The following is a 20,662-nucleotide window of genomic DNA, read 5'->3' on the forward strand; positions in this document are numbered from 1 at the left end:
TGAAAAAATCGCGACCTTCAGGGACAACGCGTTTTATAAGCAAATTGATGAGATTTATTTCTCATTTTTAGCAGACAATGGACTTGTTTGATAGCTGAGGAGGAGAGGAAGACGTCTACTAGGGCAGAGGAGGAGAAAAACGGGAGATTGTTGTATAGGTTGGAGTCCCAGCGACTTAATGACATGGTCTACGTCTACTACAATCTTCGATTGTGGGTGAGGCAACTTGAGAGGATACCTGATATGGAAGCCATCTCATTGGATGGGATTGACACCACTGCTGCATGGAGGGTTGAGGCCAAGAGGCCTCTCATGGAGTCTGCCGATGATTGGTTAGAGCAGGAGGTAGTGGAAGGCGTAGAGGGGGAGGAGGAGGAGGAGCAACAGGAGGAGGAGGTGACACCACCTACCCAGGCTACCCCTGCCACTAGTAGAGGACGTGGTCTACCTCCTGTAGCTCCTAGTTCTTCAGCTTCTAGAGCACAACAGAGTCCACTGCCAACTCCACCGGCATCTACATCTAGAGGGAAAGGGAAAGCTATTGCATTTTCTCGCAAGAGGGGCAAAGGAAATCAGTAGTATTAGTTATTTGGTTCATTTCATTGTATATGACATTATGACTCATGATATGAGATACATTATTATATTTTTTGTTGATATTTTGAGGCTGAGTTGGGACTCAGGAGTCAGGACTTACTATTCAGGACATGATTCACTGTTATGTGTGATGTAGCACTAGAAATGATATTACACATCTTATATATTAGTTCTTTTATCATATTTATGTGTCAATGTATTTATTTTATGTTGTAGATGCTTTAGATATTAAAAAAATTGAAAAAAATGAATATTTTTGTATTTTATGATTTTTTCCGTTTTTTTCCCCTCGCCGATTTAATCCCGATCGCGATTTTCACAACATTGATTGAAATAGAGTTGGAGGGTTGGTCTTTATAACATGTTCCAGCTTTCTTCTGGGTGACCAATCATCCATCACTGTCTTTGAAAATTTACCCCCTAGCTCCCTCTCCCCTTTGCTACCTCTAACATACTCAACCATGTTAATGTCAACCCTTAGCATCCAGTCAACTGTGGAAGGATTATTCTTGAGCGACTTCTGCAATTATAACCTATTCTTATTTAATCTAGGAGCATACACAGCACACATCAGAGAAACATGGAAGGATATACAAGTTGTGCAGTAAATACACCAAACCTCAAGATCCAGTTCCTTCACAACAACATTAAAGTCCATCCATGCTGTGAGGCTGAAAAGGGTCCCACTTTTCCTTTGAGGATGATCTGTAGTCCAAAGTGTACCATTCTAAACAAGGGTATGGAACTTTCTTAGTTTAAAACCTTCATCCTTCAGCTCCCAAAGAAAATGGACATGGAGCTTCTACTGGTGAAGGATATTGATAACTATGTACTTTATATTATGGTAATGTGTGAAAACACAATAGTTTATTTTCGGATATATGGTAGTTTGTTGAAATTTAGATGGATGTGTATGGCAGAAGTATTGGTGGTAAAATGCAGTAATAGTATCTTAGTGTAGGCATCACTCTTAAGTTGAATGGAAGCTTTATAATTCTTAAGATAAACTGTGTTTGAGCTCAGTGTTTTGCTGAAATCCAGTTTTATATGATTGCTCCCTAAATAGTTTAATTTGTTTATGGGGTTATATTGAGTTCCTGCTACTCTTGAAAAACGGCTCAAAACTGACTGTTTATTGCAGGTCATTTTCTATGAGCAGGACTGGAATCCACAAGTTGACAAACAAGCATTACAGCGTGCTCATCGCATTGGTCAGCTGCATCATGTCTTGGCAATAAGCATTGTAACAGAAAACTCAGTTGAGGAGGTGAATTCATTACTAGATCTAATGCACCTTTCTCTGCCACATGTTTTAAGATTGCAGACTTAAAATCATTTGTCGCATAATGTATGTAGGCACTGACAAACTAAAGCACTTTTTAACAGGTGATTATGCAAAGGGCCAACAGAAAATTGCAGCTTAGTCACAATGTTATTGGCCATGATGATGCTGATCCGGAAGCACATGGATCAGAGGGTATAGCGGGTGGTGATTTGAGGTCCATAATAATTTATGGCTTGCACAAATTTGACTCATCAGATAACATAGAAGGAATCTCGAGCGAAATGAACTTTACTGATGTGAAAAACGTGGCTGAAAAGGTTCTGGGAAGACGCTATGCTTCCCCTGACTTGGATGACGATGGAATTAAGCTCCATTCACATGAATTGAGAGGTGTTGATTCTATTTACACATATTCTGGAAATGATGTATCTTTCGCAAAATATGCAAAGGAAGTAGACTCAGACCATGCCAGAAATGCTGATCAAGTTGCATTTGAGGCTTGGATGAACAAAGCAAAGGATGGATCATTGAATAAGGATTTGGGTGACAATGTGAGAGGAAGAAAACGGGCATATTCACGCAGTGATAAAGAACTAGAGGAGGCTAGAGCTGAGAAGCGGAGAAAAGTGGAAGATAAAAAACATGCCAAATGGGAAGCTCTTGGTTATAAGTCTTTAGTTGTTCAAGATACATCTGAGAGTCTGAATGTTGTACCAAATTCAGATCATGGCGAAGTACATTTTGTCTTTGGAGATTGTACAAATCCTATAAAAGACCATCCTTCTGAAGCGACAATAATTTTTAGGTACGTCTTTTCACTTCTAAGGAGTAGAGAGATGTTTTAAAGGAAGAAAAACTGTGAATAGTACAATTAGAATGCTGGGCTGTTCTTGTTTTTCTAACCATATGATAGCCCAGCCTCTTGATTTCATACATTTTTTCATTAGGATCAGTGTTGCAGGAAACGTCCCCCCTGGATCAAAAACCCGATCCGTGATCCATACGGATCTGTGGGTGATCCGCCCTTCGAAATGCGTTTTGGAAAAACCGAAATGCAGATTGGGCTGAAAAATACAGTTCCTGCCATTTCGGAACCTTACGGCTCGATCCACGTTTCGGTTTTTTCCGAAACGCGTTTTGTTTTTTTCTGATCTGTGTTTCGGTTTTCCGGATCCGTGTTTCGGTTTTTCTGAAACGCGTTTCGGTTTTTTCCAAAACATGTTTCGTACGGAGATAATTGACCAACTATATGCTTAGCACTGGTCCATTTGGGAGGATGCATGCAATTAGCGATTCCATGATGATGATGATTGAGTTGAGATGCCACCCCCATCTGGTCCTTTGGTTCCTAGGTTCCATGGTTCAACACCAACAACAGGGGGTTCGCCTTCATCAGTTTTAGTGCCACAACTTCCACAGGCACCATCTTCTTCATTGCCACCACATGGAGGCTTGCCGCCATGTTCTCTTCGTGGTGGAAGGAGGAGAGATTAGTAGATATATTCACAATTTACTACTTTTGTCATAGATTAATCGTTGGCCTTGTAGGCTTGTGAATTTGAACCTTTTTGTCTTGGCGGTGACGAAATGACCTATTTTGTAAACATTAGTATTTGAATTTTGGACATGACAAATGTTGACAGTTGCTCACTTACTAGATAAATCATAATATGCTCTATGTTTTATGTTTTATAATATGCTTAAATGTTTTATGTTGTAAAATATGCTTAAAAAATTGATGTATGTATGTAATTACTAGAATATAGATGGTTGATGCTCGAATAATTAATCATTGATGTACATACTAGTAACTACAATGGAATCATGGATGCCATATCTATCTTGATTTGTGCAAAAATATGCATGTTTTCATGTCTTCTACAACTAATTTGGTATTTGGGATGTTTGTTTTGAATATAAATGCAAAAAAAATATAAATATAAATATAAATATAAATATAATATATATATATATATATATATATATATATATATAGCAGATGCTTTGCTTCCTATATTGTTGGGAAATGACGCTTTCGCGTCCCCGTTTCCAAAAAACGTCCCTGTTTCGTCCCCACTTCGTGCAACATTGATTAGGATCATTCTATTTTTTTTTTCTCCGTAAAACTAATTCTATTAAGAGTACGAATGGTACAGTATGAAGTTACAACCAAGAGAAGCAAGAAAACGGGCAGCCGGAAAGGATAGACTATCCACCTCGGCCCCTAAGAGAGAACAGGAAGAGAGCAATGCTAAGCAAGAAGTGACAAGAGGAACAGAGTAACAAGAGCAGAACAAAGGATTCTACCCAACGTGGGTAGAATCAACTATTCGACATTTTTTCCCTTTCTGTTTACCAACTTTGGCCCATCCAAGATGACTCTGCTGTGCTGGTATGATTTGCAAACTGAGCTGGGCTGACGGAGAAGTTCCCTTGTCTGAATCCGAGGGAGAGGACTCCAGAGTTCTTTTCTGTAAGTTTGGAGGGACAGTAGAATCCTCAGGACCAGTGGAGGGCGGGTCTTGTGCCAGCGTTGCATCCATTCCTTCCGCATCCCCTTCCTCTTCATCTGAGCTGGAATCAAAATCATCAACATCATCCATGCGGGGAGGATCATGAGGTTTCCAGCTTTTGGATTTCGGCTTAGGATTGACTTTCTTCTTTTGGGCAGGGTTCGAGGGACAAGAGCTTTGAAGGTGCCTTGTGTGATGGCAAGTTCGGCAGCGGAAGGCTGTGTTCTCGTAATCCAGGGTCTGAGTCCAATGGAAGTCTCCAATTTTGAGAATAATCTGATCAGGTAAACCTTTGCTCATGTCTATTTCTGCACAGATTCTGGCGAAGGTGTATATGCCCTTTTCCCCTCTAGAGGTGTCTGTAGATTAGGATCATTCTATTGCTTTCCATGTTTAAAAGGTTTCACAGAAAACCTCCATTCCTATTTCCAATGTTTGATTTGCATCTCTGCCATGAAAATACACCTTGAACATCTTGTGATATTTCTTGGTTTTATTATTATAGTGATTGTCATAGGCTTGGCCTGAAGTTTTTCACATTTCCCTTATGTTGCGATAGACGATTTATGTTGAAATCCAATATATTTCACTTTTCTATTATTTCCTATCTATTTTTCTATTGGCTTTTATTAAGTTCACATATACAGTCATCATGTTCTTTTCTCTGTAAGAGATGAATTAACCTCATTGTTTTCATTGCATTAAATGTAAATGTTTTCTTTTATGCTGTTTCCTATTTATTGATACATATAGAATAAACGATATAGTTTGCAGTATAACCATATCTCCTTGAGTCGATATCATCAAAGCCTAATGAACTTGATGCAAAATGTTTTCTGTTATACATCTATATACAGGGGTAATTGTGATCCACCCAAGAGAGTAACCCCTAGGAGAATTTTTTTCTCTCATTGTTCAACTTAGCCCTGTGATTCTCCACCGATAGCTAGCCTCAATGGCCTTCCATCCATGCTCCAGTCACTACTTTATTTCATCTAGATGGCTCATCATATGAAGGTGGCTTGTCTATTGTCAGACCAGGAGGTAACTCCTCAAATCGAATTGTGCTCTGGCATTAAGATTGAACATAGATATATACATGGAGGGAGAGACTCTTGGGTTTCATCTTCCAGTGTCTCTTCATCTTCTAATTCTTCTTATTTTCTATTTACAATATTTACATGGTATTACCTAATCCAAAAGAATAGGTGTCAACATTCCCCCCTTAATCTGAAGGGACGCTGGTGAGTACAAGCATCATTTTGAATCTTTCAAACTTTTCTCTTCCAAGCGTTTTGGTGAAGATGTCTACAATCTGCTCATTTGTGGAACAATCGCGTAGGTGGATTGTCTTAGCCTCAACATGATGTCGAATAAGATGGTAGTTTGTATTGATGTGCTTCGTTCGATCATGGAACTTTGGGTTCTTGGCCAACTTTATTGCAGAAGTGTTGTCAATCATGAGAGGAGTTGAATACACTTGTTTCTCCTCCAAATCTTCCAGAATTTTCTTGAGCCACACAATTTCCTTTGTTGTTTCAACCACTGCCACATATTCTGCCTCAGCTGTGGAATTCGCTGGAACTGATTATTTGCATGACCTCTCTTGATTCCTGATAGCACTGGATGTGGTATAAGCCTCAAAATTTGCAGGGAGGCTAGGACACATGTATTCCAAAATACGTAGAAATCATTTTGGGAAATTCCACCTGGAGAAGGTTTTATTTAAATAATTAATTATTTTTAATGGATGCCTAAGTCTAAACTTAGGAAATTAAAATAATTGAAGGGTATTAATTAAACTAAGGGTGAAACTTCTAGAAGAAGACGAGGATTGTTAAGTTATGGTATGTTCTATGCTTATAACAGTTTACTTCTTTTTCTTAGCAATCACATGTACATAAAGTAAAGTGCAGATATAACATTAAACGATCGACAGAAAACAAGCCAAGACAAGAGACACAAGATGTGGCGGCTAGCCAAGGACAAACCCCACAATGTGGGGAAACCCTTTGATCAAATCTTCTTTTATCTTCAATAATTCAGCAGAGAGAAATAGTACAATAAATCTGATTTATATCAGCAGTAGCAAACCCTAGATCAGCAGCATCAGCATTAGCGGCTTCATCGTCAAACTAGGGTAGACGATATCTCACAAACCGACCGTCGAATCGGCTTGATTCCACCACCAAAAGTTGCGGCTTTAAGAGGAGGTTTAGATGAACCTACAACGTAGTTTAGATGACGAGATCTTCTGGTCCACGCAGGTCAAACTTTACTTCTGCAGCTGCAACTTTAGTTTTAACAACTTCCTTCAAACTAGGGCAGTCGATATCTTGCAAACCGTTCATCAGATTGACTTGATTCCACCACCAAAATTTGCGGCTTTTAGAGGAGGTTCAGATAAACGTATAGCGCAGTTCAGATGAGGAGATCTTCTAGTCCACACAGGTCAAACTTTACTTCTGCAGTTGCAGCTTTAGTTTCAACAACTTCCTTCAAACTAGGGCAGTTGATATCTTGCAAACCGTCCGTCGGATTGACTTGATTCCACCATCAAAAGTTGCGGCTTCCAGAGGAGGTTCAAATGAACCTACAACACAGTTTAGATGAGGAGATCTTCTGGTCCATGTAGGTCAAATTTTACTTGTCTAGTTGCAGCTTCAGTTTCAGCAGCTTCCGGCTTCACGTGTGAGAGAGAGACCCTTTTCTGCGCAGTAGAGAAGAGACTTTTTTCTGCGCACTAGAGAGAGAGATGTGATGAGATGAGTGAGTGCAAATGAGGAAAAGTCCTCTTGTATTTATACACAAATGATGATGTTTGAATAGATGCGACTGTTGGGCTTTTGAGCCTACATGAGTTGTAGGTCGGCTTGATAATAATTCCATAATCAAAATAAATTCATATCTCCATGAATACTTATCGAAATTGGATGATCTTTATATCAATCTTACACCACTCGACGAGAGGAATCTAATAAAAATATTATCAGCTATGAATAAGATGACCCACATGAAGTTTGGCCCTAGTTGCCAATTTTAACACTCCCTTTCAACTAGGGAGAACTTCATCTGCAATCTGTCTATCAGTCATTACTATTCATCCATCAAATGCACTGCCCTGTACAGCTTGACCCTTGCCCTGCTCTGGTCTATTCTGCCTGTTCTGCTTTGTCTTGTTCTGCCCTGTACTAATCTGTATTGTTCTGCTCTGCTTTTGTCCGAATTATGAAGAAGAAGAAATGATCGAGGATGTATCATATACTGACTCAAAGTCAGTCTAAGAGTATGTACCACTGGTCCCAGACCAGTCTCAACCGACCCGAAGTCAACGCCATAGTATGTACAACTCCTACCACTGGTCCCAGACCAATAACATCCTCCGCTGACTCAAAGTCAGTCTCAGAGTGCGTACCACTGGTCCCAGACCAGTCTCAACCGACCCGAAGTCAGTGTCATAGAATATACCACTCCTACCACTGGTCCCAGATCAATGGGGGTCATCCTAGCATACGGAGTATGGTAGATACAATGATGTGTCCATCGATACTACTATGGTCCCTAACTTCATTTCCCTGCTCATTGGTCAGATGAGAGGTACTTCCCATGAGTCCCAGACTGCATGGGTAGGATGCCTCAACAGGAGAACTAATCAATCCTGTCCTCACAGGAGAACACATCAATCTTGCTACAATCTCCATGGAGAACACATCAATGCAGGCCGCCATGGAGAACACATCAATCCAAGCCTCACAGGAGAACACATCAATCTTGCTACAATCGCCATGGAGAACACATCAATCCAGGCCTCACAGGAGAACACATCAATCCTGCTATAATCACCATGGAGAACACATCAATCCAGGCTGCCATGGAGAACACATCAATCCAGGCCTCACAGGAGAACACATCAATCCTGCTACAATCGCCATGGAGAACACATCAATCTAGGCCTCACAAGAGAACACATCAATCTTGCTACAATTGCCTTGGAGAACACATCAATCCAGGCCTCACAGGAGAACACATCAATCCTTTTACAATCGCCATGGAGAACACATCAATCCAGGCCTCACAGGAGAACTAATCATCCTGCTACATAGGAGAGCAAATCATCCTGTTCCACAAGAGAGTGAATCATCTTGTCCCATAAGAGAGCGAATCATCTTGTTCCAGTGCGCACCACCAGGGAAGGGTGAGTCACCCTGTGGTCGTATGTTGCTCCAGTAAGAACCGCAAGCCCTCAGAGCTCCCAGAACTCAATGTATGCAACATGCAGGACCCTTGTACAAGGGTTTCTTGACGTCTCCAAGTCGTTTGGGAAAATCACAGATTAGATCTTTCCTCGGGGCTTTGACAAGGTGTATCGACCAATACATCATCTTAATGCGATGGAGCCTCCTTGCTCATCGACTTACCATATCCCAGATGATGTCTATCTGCTCGAGCAATCGACGAATACAAGATTCCTCAGTAATTGAATCCCACCTCTGGTTGTTATAGAGAATCACAGTGGTATGTGTTCAAACAACTCATTGAAGAGCTTTCCCAACCAGGAAGGTTCATACGAGATCATTCTCGTAGATATGTATCTGGTCTTGACGATGCTTATGGCAACCGACTTCTGCTTCCTGCTCATCCATTATATCGAAACAAAATCCAAAGAGAAACAACACTAAAAGTGCTCCAGTGATCCTCCACACTACTTGCCTAATCAGCATTCGAATAATCATGCAGTTTCATATTTTCGGCAGTTTATCTCAATCCATGAGAGATTGTGTCTTGAAGACATCTCAGAAGATTCTTGGCACCAATCTAGTGAGGCTCAACCAAATATGAGCTCACAATGCTAACTGCAAAACATATGCTTGGACGGAGGTTCACCTAAAACATCAATGCGAATGAGTTTTTGAAACTCAGAGGCATTTCCCAAATTTGGTCTAACATCACTACCATATAACTTCCGAAAGTTAAGATCCTCGAGGTAGTCACAGGCTTGCAGTCCATCATACCAAATCTTTTTAGAATCTTCACCACATATTTTCCTTGAGATAGGAAAATTTCCCTTGGCTTCTGCCACACTTCAAGTCCTTGGTTCTTCATTTCAAATTCAGAAGCCAACTCCCTCTTACATTTGTGAATGAGAGGGTATGCACCTGTTAGAAAGAGGTCATCCACGTATAGCACCAGTCTGAGAGGTTTGTCATCTTCAACCTTAAAGTAAAGGTTAGGATCGGCTTCACTCCTAGTGAATCCCAGCTTCATCAAGTAGCTATCGATCCTCTCATACCATGCTCGGGGTGCTTGCTTCAGCCCATAGAGAGCCTTCTTCAACCTGCATACATGAGATTTTCAATCATAAATCTCAAATCCTTCAAGTTGCTCCACATAGACCTCTTCTTTGATCGAACCATGCAAGAACGCGGTCTTGACATCCATCTGATGTAGGTTCCGTCCTTGTGAAGCCACAAGGGCTATGATCAAGTGGATGGTCGTATATCTGGTTGTTAGTGTCGGTCTTGAGCCCTCCATCGGTGATCAAAAGCTCTTTGCATATGCATAGGTAGGTGTCTCATCAGTGTCAGTTTTGCATCCCCTTAGGCATGCCATAAAACTGATGGAGGAGCTGGTCCTTGTCCCCTTCTTGGCTTTGCTGGATCAGGTCATGTCAGGTATTAAGCTTGTGTCATACTTGTTTTGTTTTGTCTTGAAGTCCCAAGTCTTAGGTCTAGGGTTTTGGTCAAAAATCACTGCAAGGTCACGAGTCAAAGGTCCATGAGTGCCCAGCAAGCCAGAAGGAGGTATGTACATATGTTCCATTGATATTTTTCATCAGGTACGGATCATTTATACCTTGGATTTAAAAACCCTGTTTTTAAACCCAAGGTCATGTAATATTTGTAAAAAATAAGGAAAATTTCAAAAGTCTTCAAAATGCTGGCAATAACCCTGGTCTCCTCGCCAGAGTCCATTAGATGGTCAACCTGCAAAAAGAATGAAGTTAAAGCGCCTCAAAAGCTAAATTCAGGACAAAGCAACTCAAAAAGCAGTGTTAAAAGTGAATGCCAAAATACAACATTAGAGAGTGGGTTTTGTGATTTAATTTTTTCAAATTCAACCTACAAGAGCTAAATTTCCCTCTAAACATTTCATTATGCCTCTATGAGCTAACAAAAAGGAGCAAGAGGGCGAAAATAGTGAAGGAGGTTGAATTGCAGTGAAATTGGAGAGTTTCTCTGGTGCGCGACCACTCGGGCAGGGTGCGCGACCACCTGGGCGGTGCGCGACCACTCGAGCCCTCCTCCGCAGTGCAAATTTTACACTGGCGCGACCACTCGAGCTGCGCGCGACCAGTCCAACCCTGCGCGCGACCACTCGAGCTGTAACTTGCAGAACCGGCCCAAATTCACTCAAATTGCCTTGTGACTTGTAAATTGCTCGAGGTAGGCCTCTCAAATGTTTTGAATGTTGAAAATAAGGATGATGAGCTTGTGTTTGTGCATTTTTATCATCAAAATTATGAAGAGAAATAGGTTAAGTGATTGCTTGTTCTTGTAGGCAATTTTGCTAGGGTTATGTTTGATTTCAAGGTTTTTAATTCCTTTTTATTCCCTCCATTACTCCTATTAGAATTACACTTGTCATCATGTGTCTCAATCTCATCTCATTTGCAAAGAATGAATCTCAATTCCCATTCCCTACACCTAAAACCCTAATCCCTCTCATATGCATCCCTAAACCCTAAACCCTCTATACAAATCTGTCCCAAAACCCTAATTCATTCCCCACAACAATATCATTATAAAAATATGTAAAACCACAGCAAAGATCAAATAGTGATGTGAAAATGAAAGAGCAATTGCAATAATAAAACAAAAAGACAAAAAACAGAGAAAAAGATTACTATGTGTAGCCAAGTTATTGCAAAGACAAAAGAAACTTATCGCTGTGTATAGTCCTCATAAAAACAGTGAAGAGGCTGTTATTCATAACAAAAACAAAGTAAATACAGCTGTACCTATTTGTTAAAGGACAGGTTGCCTTGAAATACTGTTTGTAAAGGAAGATTGCTGTGTTTTCAGACCCAAACCTATGTATCTTTTTTCCTTCTATTCCCCTAGATGCAATACATCTCCTTTCTCTTTGAATCTGTCAAATAAAGCCTTTCCCCTCCCCTTATGACAAATGCAAATTAATCCCTTATTGTCCCTTAGCATCAAAAGCATATCAGTCCCTTGGAAAAACAGGGTATGCTTCAAAATGTACAGTCAAAGGACATAATTAAAAAGCAAGCTGTTGATGCTAGTTATCATTGTTGCCCTATACCCCTGTAATCATGCTATCCTTTACCCCCTGTTGAAAATTGTATTGTCCTTTCCCTTGGTGACCCTATTACATGTCTTCCCTAATAAAGATATGTCTTTGCAAATGATTTCCCAATGATGAGAGATGGGATAACATGTTTGACATTGTGTGAATTATTCCTTAAAAGTTCCCTGTTTTTATATATTTTCCCATTCCTTATGATAAAATCCCTCCCCTAACATTTCCCTCATGGTTTTTCCCCTTGAAAACAGCATACTTCTCAGCATTTTGCAGGCAGGGCAGTAGTCAATTTTGCCTATTTTCTCCACCTTGCTCAATAACACCATGTCAACCACTGAAACTAATGAGCAAGGTGATGACCGGTCTTCTTCTACGGGGGTTGAGGCACAGCAGAGGCCTCGTAGGGGTGGCAAAGGTGGTCATCATAGGAGAGAAGAGCCCACATCTTTAGCAGAATTACAGGCATGCCCTTTGGCAGTGACTTGTTTCCAGTACATGTCATGTTTTCAGTTTTGTGAGAGGCTTGCCCAGATTCAGCACCACAGGGAGTTGGCTCGACTATTTGTTTTGCACCTTCATGATGGGCAGGTCACTCTTGCAGGGGTGAATTTTGTGTTTTCCCCAGAGGTGATTTCACAGGCTACCGGGATACCCAATGTGGGTGAGGTGTGGCCAAAGCGCAAGTGGCTGGATTTTGTCTATTTTGAGCCATATGTCAGGCCAGCATTCACACATAACTTGTCAGGGAACTTTCCTTTCAGATTCCTCCGGAGGGAGTATGCTCCTATCATGCGGCTTATCATGCATTACTTCACATGCGAGGGAAGGTTTTCACGAGTCTTTGCTTGTCACATTCGCCTGTTGATGCACTTTACCCGGGTGAGGATGATGAACATCCCGGTTTACTTTTTCCAGGACATTCAGAGGATGGTGTCCGTGTTTCAGAGGCAGACCCCAGCTCAGCAGCACAGGAGTTTGTGCCATCATGGTCTTATCCAGCTCATTGTTTCCCATCAACTGAGTCAGCAGGGCATTTCATGGGCAGATTTCATTTCCCGTGAGTTCTTTACACAGACACAGCCACAGCCACAGCCACAGCCACAGCCAGAGACCATTTATGAGGAGGGAGGTCCATCACACCAGCCCGAGATTATTGTTCCGAGACATATGGCCTCTTCACCTCGGGTCACCTATCAGAGAGGTCATAGGACCTTATTTGCAGCAGCTCGACGAGTGCTTTCTCCACAGCAGGTGGAAGGGGTCTCGTCATCTTCTTCAGATCAACGGGTGTTATCTCCACACCAGGTGGAAGGGGCCTCGCATTCTTCATCAGCAGAGGCAGTACGGGAGGGCAAGCAGCCCATGGTTGAGGATGAGAGAGTTGGCGATACACATCATGATTTCATTGACCTTGACACTCACTCTCCTTCTTCAGATTTTTATGAGCTTATCAGACAGAGAGAGGAGGAGAACCTCGTGTTGCAGCAGAAGCTCGAAATGGCTCAATGGACCATCACTTATCTGGAGCAGCGCAACAGACAATTGGAGGAGGAGAAAGAACTTGATGAGCTATGGAGGATCCGCAGTGATCGAACTTTGAACCGTAGGAGGCCCGGTGACCCATTGCCTGCTGACCGGGAGTCTTTGCTCATTCAGGAGAATGCACACTTACAGAGGCTGTTAGAGAAGGCAAACAAGGACAAAGGGCTGCTACGAAACATGAAGAACCATTACTGGGCAAGGTTACACGTTTGCAAGGCAAAAATGAAGATACTCCAAAGGAAGTTGTCCGAGGCCCAAAAGAGGAAGAAGAGGACCAACCCACTCCGTATCTTGGCTGAGGCCTCTCTTACTCACCATGATACTCACTAGCCTTCTTCTAGCAGCAAAACCAAAAAATTTGAGAAGTTTTGGAGCATTTTTGACATTTTTGAGAAATTTACAGGTTTTGGCCGTTGGAGTGGTCTCACCCCGCGCGCGACCACTCGGGGGGACAGCTCAGAATGAGAAAAACTTTGCATTTTTGGAATTGTCATGCAAAAATACACTTGCCTATGCATGGGGTCAAATTTTTATGGAGATTTGGGCCTCCAAAAGCTTAAAATACATGCAAATTTTGACTTTCTGCCCACTTTTTGAGTTGCAGAAAGCTGTCTTGGGAGAAATGACTTTTGAGGGGTCAAATCAACTCCAAATTCAGAAATTCCAGTTGGGTTGGAAAGTAGACTCACAGACCTTTCCAATGAGCTATCTTGCACCTGATTTGGACACCAGGAAGGCCCTCAAACACAGCTGCCAATGCGCGCGACCACTCCAAGGCAGGGGCGCGACCACTCAGGGAAATTTTGTCAGTTTGACCATTTCGGCCTGCAAAACTCAGTTTTTACTATGGTTGACTCTTAATGCTTGTAAATGATGGATTTTTGGATAATTTTCATGACACATGGATACATTTACTCTCCTTTAACCCTTCTAGAAGTTTCCTTGATGTAAATAGTGAATATTAAATGCATGGATGGGTTACCTAAGTTTTAGAGGCAAGTTGTTTTGACTGCCTATTATCTAGTGCTTAGTTTAGAATTAGTTCAAACTGCTCCTAGGAAGCTGAGCTCGACCCCTAGAGGTGGGGAAAGGAGTTAGATGATCTATATTATGCCTTCTCTTACTCATTTTCATGGTTGGACTCTTGAGGGAGAAGCTCTATTGTATATTTTACTTGTATCTCTGTAATTTGAGGAAAAGGAAGGCCAGGGTTTTGCAGACATCATTGTGGATTCTTGTGGATTCTTGTGTTGATGGTGTGTTTCCTACTTGTCATTGTAAGTGTGTTTATGTGTTCCATCTCTTATTCTATTGCTGCTAATTAAACAAAAGAAGTGATAAAGTTTGAATTCATGCATGCCATGCTCAGCTTTCAATTTTGTTTAATATTTATGTTTTCCACTGTCTAAAGAGGATTCAAAGTCATTGTTTGCCCTCTTTAGCTCCCTCTCTTTCTTCCTTGATCATCCATCTCAGCTTAAGGCATCAGCACAAACTCCTTCCTTGCCCCAAAGACCCACCTGCAAAAACTGAGCTCAATCCCCACACCCTGAATTGCACTCCCTCCAATTGCCACCAAAAAACCCAAAAACTTTAAATCAACCCTCCTCATCAGTTTACTAGCCTAATATCTTTGATCCTAATTGGTCTGCTCACCTCATTGAGAAAATACCTTGAGTCTGACCGGAGAGAGCCTTCTCCTTCCTCGTAGGGCTAGCTACGAGGTGTAATGGTTTGATGTAGCCTTGAGATTTGTCTATCTCAGCCTAGGTGAAATTTCAAGCGCTAACACTGGTAACAAGTACAAATATCATAGTCTATACCTTCCTTCTGGGAGAAACCACAAGCAACAAAACGAGCCTTATACTTTTCCGTACTTCCATCTGCTGCATGCTTTATCTTGTAAAGCCATTTAGAAGTGACAATTGTCTTGTCCTGGGGTCTGGGAACTACTTCCTAGACATCATTCTCCATAATAGACTCATATTCTATGGTCATAGCATCCTTCCATACTTGATGCTTGACGGCATCTGAGAATGATGAAGGCTCATTTTGTATGATCGTGCTCATGATGGTCAGGTATCCCTGATACCTGTTAGGTTTCTTACTTTGACGGAAGGTTCCTCGGGGTGCAGCATGTCCTTCAGCATCATCAAGTATCCCCCTAAGCCATGAAGGCCTCTTCCTAGAAGAGGAAGGCTTAGGTGGATAAATAGGATCCATGGGTTCCTCCAAATCAGGCATTGTTACATCATCTACCCATAGAGACAGCTTCCACAATCATACAGTTTTTCCTTTCTGCCACACCATTTTGCTTAGGAGTATGTGGTGTAGTAGTCTCCCTCTTAATGCCAACCTCAGATATGCCTCAGTGAACCAATTGTAATATATCGGAGGTCTTGCTTTGGCTTGAGGGGAATGGTCCCCTTTTGAGCTTTCCTTCGACACATTTTGGACATACACCTTCTTTCTCTACTCGGAATTCAGGCATCCTTGTCACCATTTGTCTTACACTGAGTAGAGCTTTATAATGAAGGTGGGCAAACCTCCGATGCCAAAGTTCGGACTAAAGAGATGTATCATAAGACATGACACCTAGCGGACTTCCATCAACCTGATATAATGAATCAACACGAAACCCAAGAGTAAAGGCATCTTTAACATTATTTTTCAATACACGTACTTTGCCATCGCTGAAGGTTACCTTTTAGCCTTTGTCTTCCATTGTCGAGATGGACACCAGGTTCTTTTGGAGGTCAGGTGCATTTAATACATCCTGGAATTTCTAGCCTTCTTGAATGCTTGTCCTCTTCCTTGATTCCCAGCTCTTCTCTTACCTTTGCTATTGAATTTGTCATTCCTTTGATTGCCATCAGAGGGATTTTGATCATCGTCCCAGTGTGAGTCCTCTCTATCAGGGCATTCTCTTGCATAGTGACCTACTTTATCGCAGATGTAACATCGTCCTTTTCTTCCACCCTTAGGTCCAACCTTTCCTTTTGATTTAGTCCCTGAATTATTTCTTTTCTTAGCATGAGAAGAAAAGGCAGCAGGAGGACCTTTAGGCATGGGCATTTCTTGCTCTTCTACCCTTGTTTCTTCTTGAATGCATCTAGCCATTAATTCCTCGAAACCAGGAATTATATTATTGTTCAGAAGAGTAGTCCTGAACACGTACCATTCGGATGGTAATCCTCCAAGAGTCGTGAGCGCCATTTCTCTGTCAGTAATAGTCTCCCCAATAGATAGGAGGTCGTTCTTGATCTCGGTTATTCTTAAGAAGTATGCTTGCATACTCTCATTTTTACCCTTCTTGATTTTCCTTAGTTTATTTCTAAGAAACAAAACTTGATTTGCATCATTAACTTTAAATAAACTCACCAGTCTATCATAGATTTCCTTGGAGGTGTCCAGTTCAGAGATGTAGGCCACCAAGTGCTTGTCGATAGAGTCCCGGATGATCTTCTTTGTTTTGACTTCTCCGTTTTTCCATTTGTTCTAGGCAACATCGGATGCATTTGATGGAGGCTCAACAATATTGCCTCTTACATGGTCCAAGACTCCATAATCTTCTAGGGTTAGATCGATAGACATCTTCCATCTGTGATAGTCAGCTTTCTCACGGAGCTTGTCTTCGGTAGGAAAGAGTATTGAGGACCCCATAGTTCTTTTAGGATAGCCTTGCCAATCTTCTCTTCGGTGATTGCTCTTGCTCTTGCTCGGGCTTTTTCTTCATCTCAGCTCTGATACCATGTTAAGTTATGGTATGTTCTATGCTTAGAACAGTTTACTTCTTTTTCTTAGCAATCACATGTACATAAAGTAAAGTGCAAATAGAACATTAAACGATCGATAGAAAACAAGCCAAGACAAGAGACACAAGATGTGGCGGCTAGCTAGGGACAAACCCCACAATGTGTGGGGAAACCCTTTGATCAAATCTTCTTTTATCTTCAATAATTCAGTAGAGAGAAATAATACAATAAATCTGATTTATATCAACAGTAGAAAACCCTAGATCAACAACATCAGCATTAGCGACTTCATCGTCAAACTAAGGCAGACAATATCTCACAAACTGACAGTCGGATCGGCTTGATTCCACCACCAAAAGTTGCAACTTTTAGAGGAGGTTCAGATGAACCTACAGCACAGTTCAGATGAGGAGATCTTCTGGTCCACGCAGGTCAAACTTTACTTCTGCAGTTGCAGCTTCAGTTTCAGCAGCTTCCTTCAAACTAGGGCAATCGATATCTTGCAAACCGTCTGTCGGATTGACTTGATTCCACCACCAAAAGTTGCGGCTTTCAGAGGAGGTTCAGATGAACCTACAACGCAGTTCAGATGAGGAGATCTTCTAGTCCATGCAGGTCAAACTTTACTTCTGTAGTTGCAGCTTTAGTTTTAGCAACTTCCTTCAAACTAGGGCAGTCAATATCTTGCAAACCATCGTCGGATTGACTTGATTCCACCACCAAAAGTTGCGGCTTTCAGAGGAGGTTCAGATGAAGCTACAACGCAGTTCAGATGAGGAGATATTCTGGTCCACGCAGGTCAAACTTTACTTCTACAGTTGCAGCTTCAGTTTCAGCAGCTTTCGGCTTCACATGTGTGAGAGAGACCCTTTTCTACGCAATAGAGAAGAAACTCTTTTCTACGCAGTAGAGAGAGAGAGATGTGATGAGATGAGTGAGTGCAAATGAGGAAAAGTCCTCTTGTATTTATACACAAATGATAATGTTTGAATAGATGCGACTGCTGGGCTTCTGAGCCTACATGAGTTGTAGGTCGGCTTGATGATAATTCCATAATCAAAATAAATTCATATCTCCATGAATACTTATCGGAATCGGATGATCTTTATATCAGTCTTACACCTCTCAATGAGAGGAATCTAATAAAAATATTATCAGCCATGAATAAGATGACCCACATGAAGTTTGGCCCTAGTTGCCAATTTTAACAAGGATCAAGCAAAAATGATCAGAGTCATTGATTAGAATCTAATCTGGGCCATTGGTTACTCAACGAGAAGATTATAAGAAGAAGTTTGATGGGCATTTGGAAAACACATCAAGTGAGAGATCAAGAGATCGATTTTTGAAGAGAGGAGTGCAACAGTTGCCGGAGAAGTGATCGAGGTGATTTCTTGCAGTGAGGGGTTGGGATAGTTTTCGGAGGAAGTTTTCCTGATCGGAGAGTACAAGGCAGAGAGGGTAGAAAGATGTCTAGAGAGGCTGATGCAGGGCCACGCAGAGCTAAGATGTGGCAGCGTAGAACATCAGAGGGAGTCTGAAATTCTGTTGAGAACAGTTGGGATCAAGTGTTAGAGCCGGGGTGTGAGACCGGGAGGATAGAGGGTCGAAGTTTCCAGCACACAGAGGATTAGAGGAGGTGCAGCGCAATCTCAACAGCAGTGACTGTGTGGGTGTGACGCAATACTGCGAAGAGGCAACGCGGAGGCTCATCTCTAGTGCAAATCAGTGCCGGATTTTTCAGTGACAAGGCGAGATCATCTCACTACTTTTTTTTCTAGTCAAATCTCTGAATAGGATTGCCATTTTGGGCATCCGAAGAATTGTATTTAGAAAAATACTGCTTAATAATACAAACCCTCAGCTGTTGCACCGGTTTTCCCACATTGGGTTTTTTCGGGGACATTGGTCCTAAAACAATGGTGTCACTTGTGTGTGTTATTTCTTTCTTGCTCAAATTCTTGTTTCCACATATAATTAAATTAGTGATGGCTGCAATGTATTGGTTTCGATATTTACCATAGAACACAGTATAAATAATTTGTTCAGTAATTTAACAAATAGAAGAAACTTAATCAATTGTTGTAGTAGAAATTTGGGTCTCCATATTTTCACATGGTATCAGAGCACAGGTGAAAAAGAGAGAAGATCGGAAGAGCCCAACGTTGAAGAGAAGGAGGGAGATCGAAGTGCTGCATAGGTAGCAGATTAAATCCCAGAGGGATTGCGCAGTCCAAGCTAGGAGGGCAAGATTCTCGAGGAAAATCTCTCTCTAAGTGAGTTGACAGAGAGATAAGATTTCCAAATCGAGATTTGTCACTAGCAGAGGGACCAGCGTAGCAGCAAATCTAGCGCAGAGCAGTCTTCAGGTGAGATGCAGTTTTCTGCAGCAGTTGCTGGAGCAGAAAAACATCAGAAGAAGGAAGGAGACACTTTTTGAGGGAATTTCTTCCTCAAAGAATTCCTAGCTAGGGAATTCGATTTCTCAATTGTTGAGGAGTAATAGAGAGGAACAGATCTACTAACTCCAGCAGGGAGTGTGTAGGCCAGCCCAACAACAAGAACAACAACGCAGAGGAGAGAGGAGGCAGTTCGACATTTTGTTGGCAGAGATGGCAACTAACGGGCAAAGAGATCAAGATCGGTTGGATGGAACATCCAACTATGTGGTTTGGAAGGCTAGGATCTCATGCCTTCTGGATGAGCATGATTTCAAGATGTATGGCAATAGTATGGTAGCTGTACCCAGTGATGCAGATCCACTCAAAAAGTACAAGGCTGAGATGGCGAAGGCCAAGCGGTTGATCCTCGATGGAGTAAGGGATCACATTGTATGTCACATTGCTGGCAAAGAGACGACTAAAGAGATGTGAGATGCCTTGGCTACACTATATCAAGGATCTTCTAAGCAGCGGAAGATGTAATTGGAGGAGAAGCTGAGATCAACAAGGATGGAGAAAGGGGAACACATTCATCCGTTCCTATCAAAGCTTCATGAAGTCCAAGATCAATTGGCAGCTGTAGGATCAACACCTTAGCTTACAGAGATGGTGAGGTTGGCCCTAAATTCAGTTTCAGAAGAATGGCAAGTGTTTGTCCAGAGTATCCTAGGCAGAGAGAGATTGCTGAATTGGGAAGGGATGTGGGCCGCTCTTCAGCAGGAAGAGATGAGGCAAGACTTAGTCAAGTGCAAACTTGATAGCAGCAATAGCAGTGGGACGAAGTCCAAGGAGGAGGAAGAGAATGCAACCATGCAACCCTTGCACAAAGGGGCAATAGGAGCAGCGAAGGCGGAAGAAGGACATCTCAAAGATCAAATGTTTCTGCTGTGGTGAATTTTCTCACTACGCTATGTAGTGTCCTCTCAAGAAGAAGGACAAGGACGAGAAACATGATCCGCAGGTTGCAACCGCAATGATCGAGGAAGAGTTCGCCATGATTGCCCACTTACCTCCAGGGGAGAGGTGGGTGTGAAAATTTCTAAACAGAAATTCTATTACTGCAGCAACTATTTATTTTCCAATAAGTTATTTATGAAATCCCTTCAGTAAATATTAAAATAAATTCTACTGTAGATATCACACCATTATACAGAAACAACTACATGCACAAGAATCAAACACATTATAGAGTTATTTTTGGAC

At 41.7% G+C, this 20,662-nt stretch overlaps 1 protein-coding gene across 3 annotated transcripts in view; it reads left to right on the forward strand.

Annotated features, from left to right (window-relative positions):
* ASG3 (SNF2 domain-containing protein / helicase domain-containing protein) overlaps positions 1-20,662 on the forward strand; it is a 380,591-nt gene that overhangs the window by 244,395 nt on the left and 115,534 nt on the right. For all 3 annotated transcript variants that reach the window (XM_089415440.1, XM_089415438.1, XM_089415443.1), the window contains 2 exons: positions 1,739-1,864; positions 1,984-2,687. In XM_089415440.1, the coding sequence (XP_089271566.1) occupies positions 1,739-1,864; positions 1,984-2,687 (830 nt within the window). The remainder of the gene's footprint in view (positions 1-1,738; positions 1,865-1,983; positions 2,688-20,662) is intronic.

This window comes from Pinus tabuliformis, chromosome 6, assembly GCF_031772625.1.
Source record: "Pinus tabuliformis cultivar Carrire ecotype Pingquan chromosome 6, CPIR1, whole genome shotgun sequence".
In the NCBI taxonomy this organism is placed as follows: Eukaryota; Viridiplantae; Streptophyta; class Pinopsida; order Pinales; family Pinaceae; genus Pinus; species Pinus tabuliformis.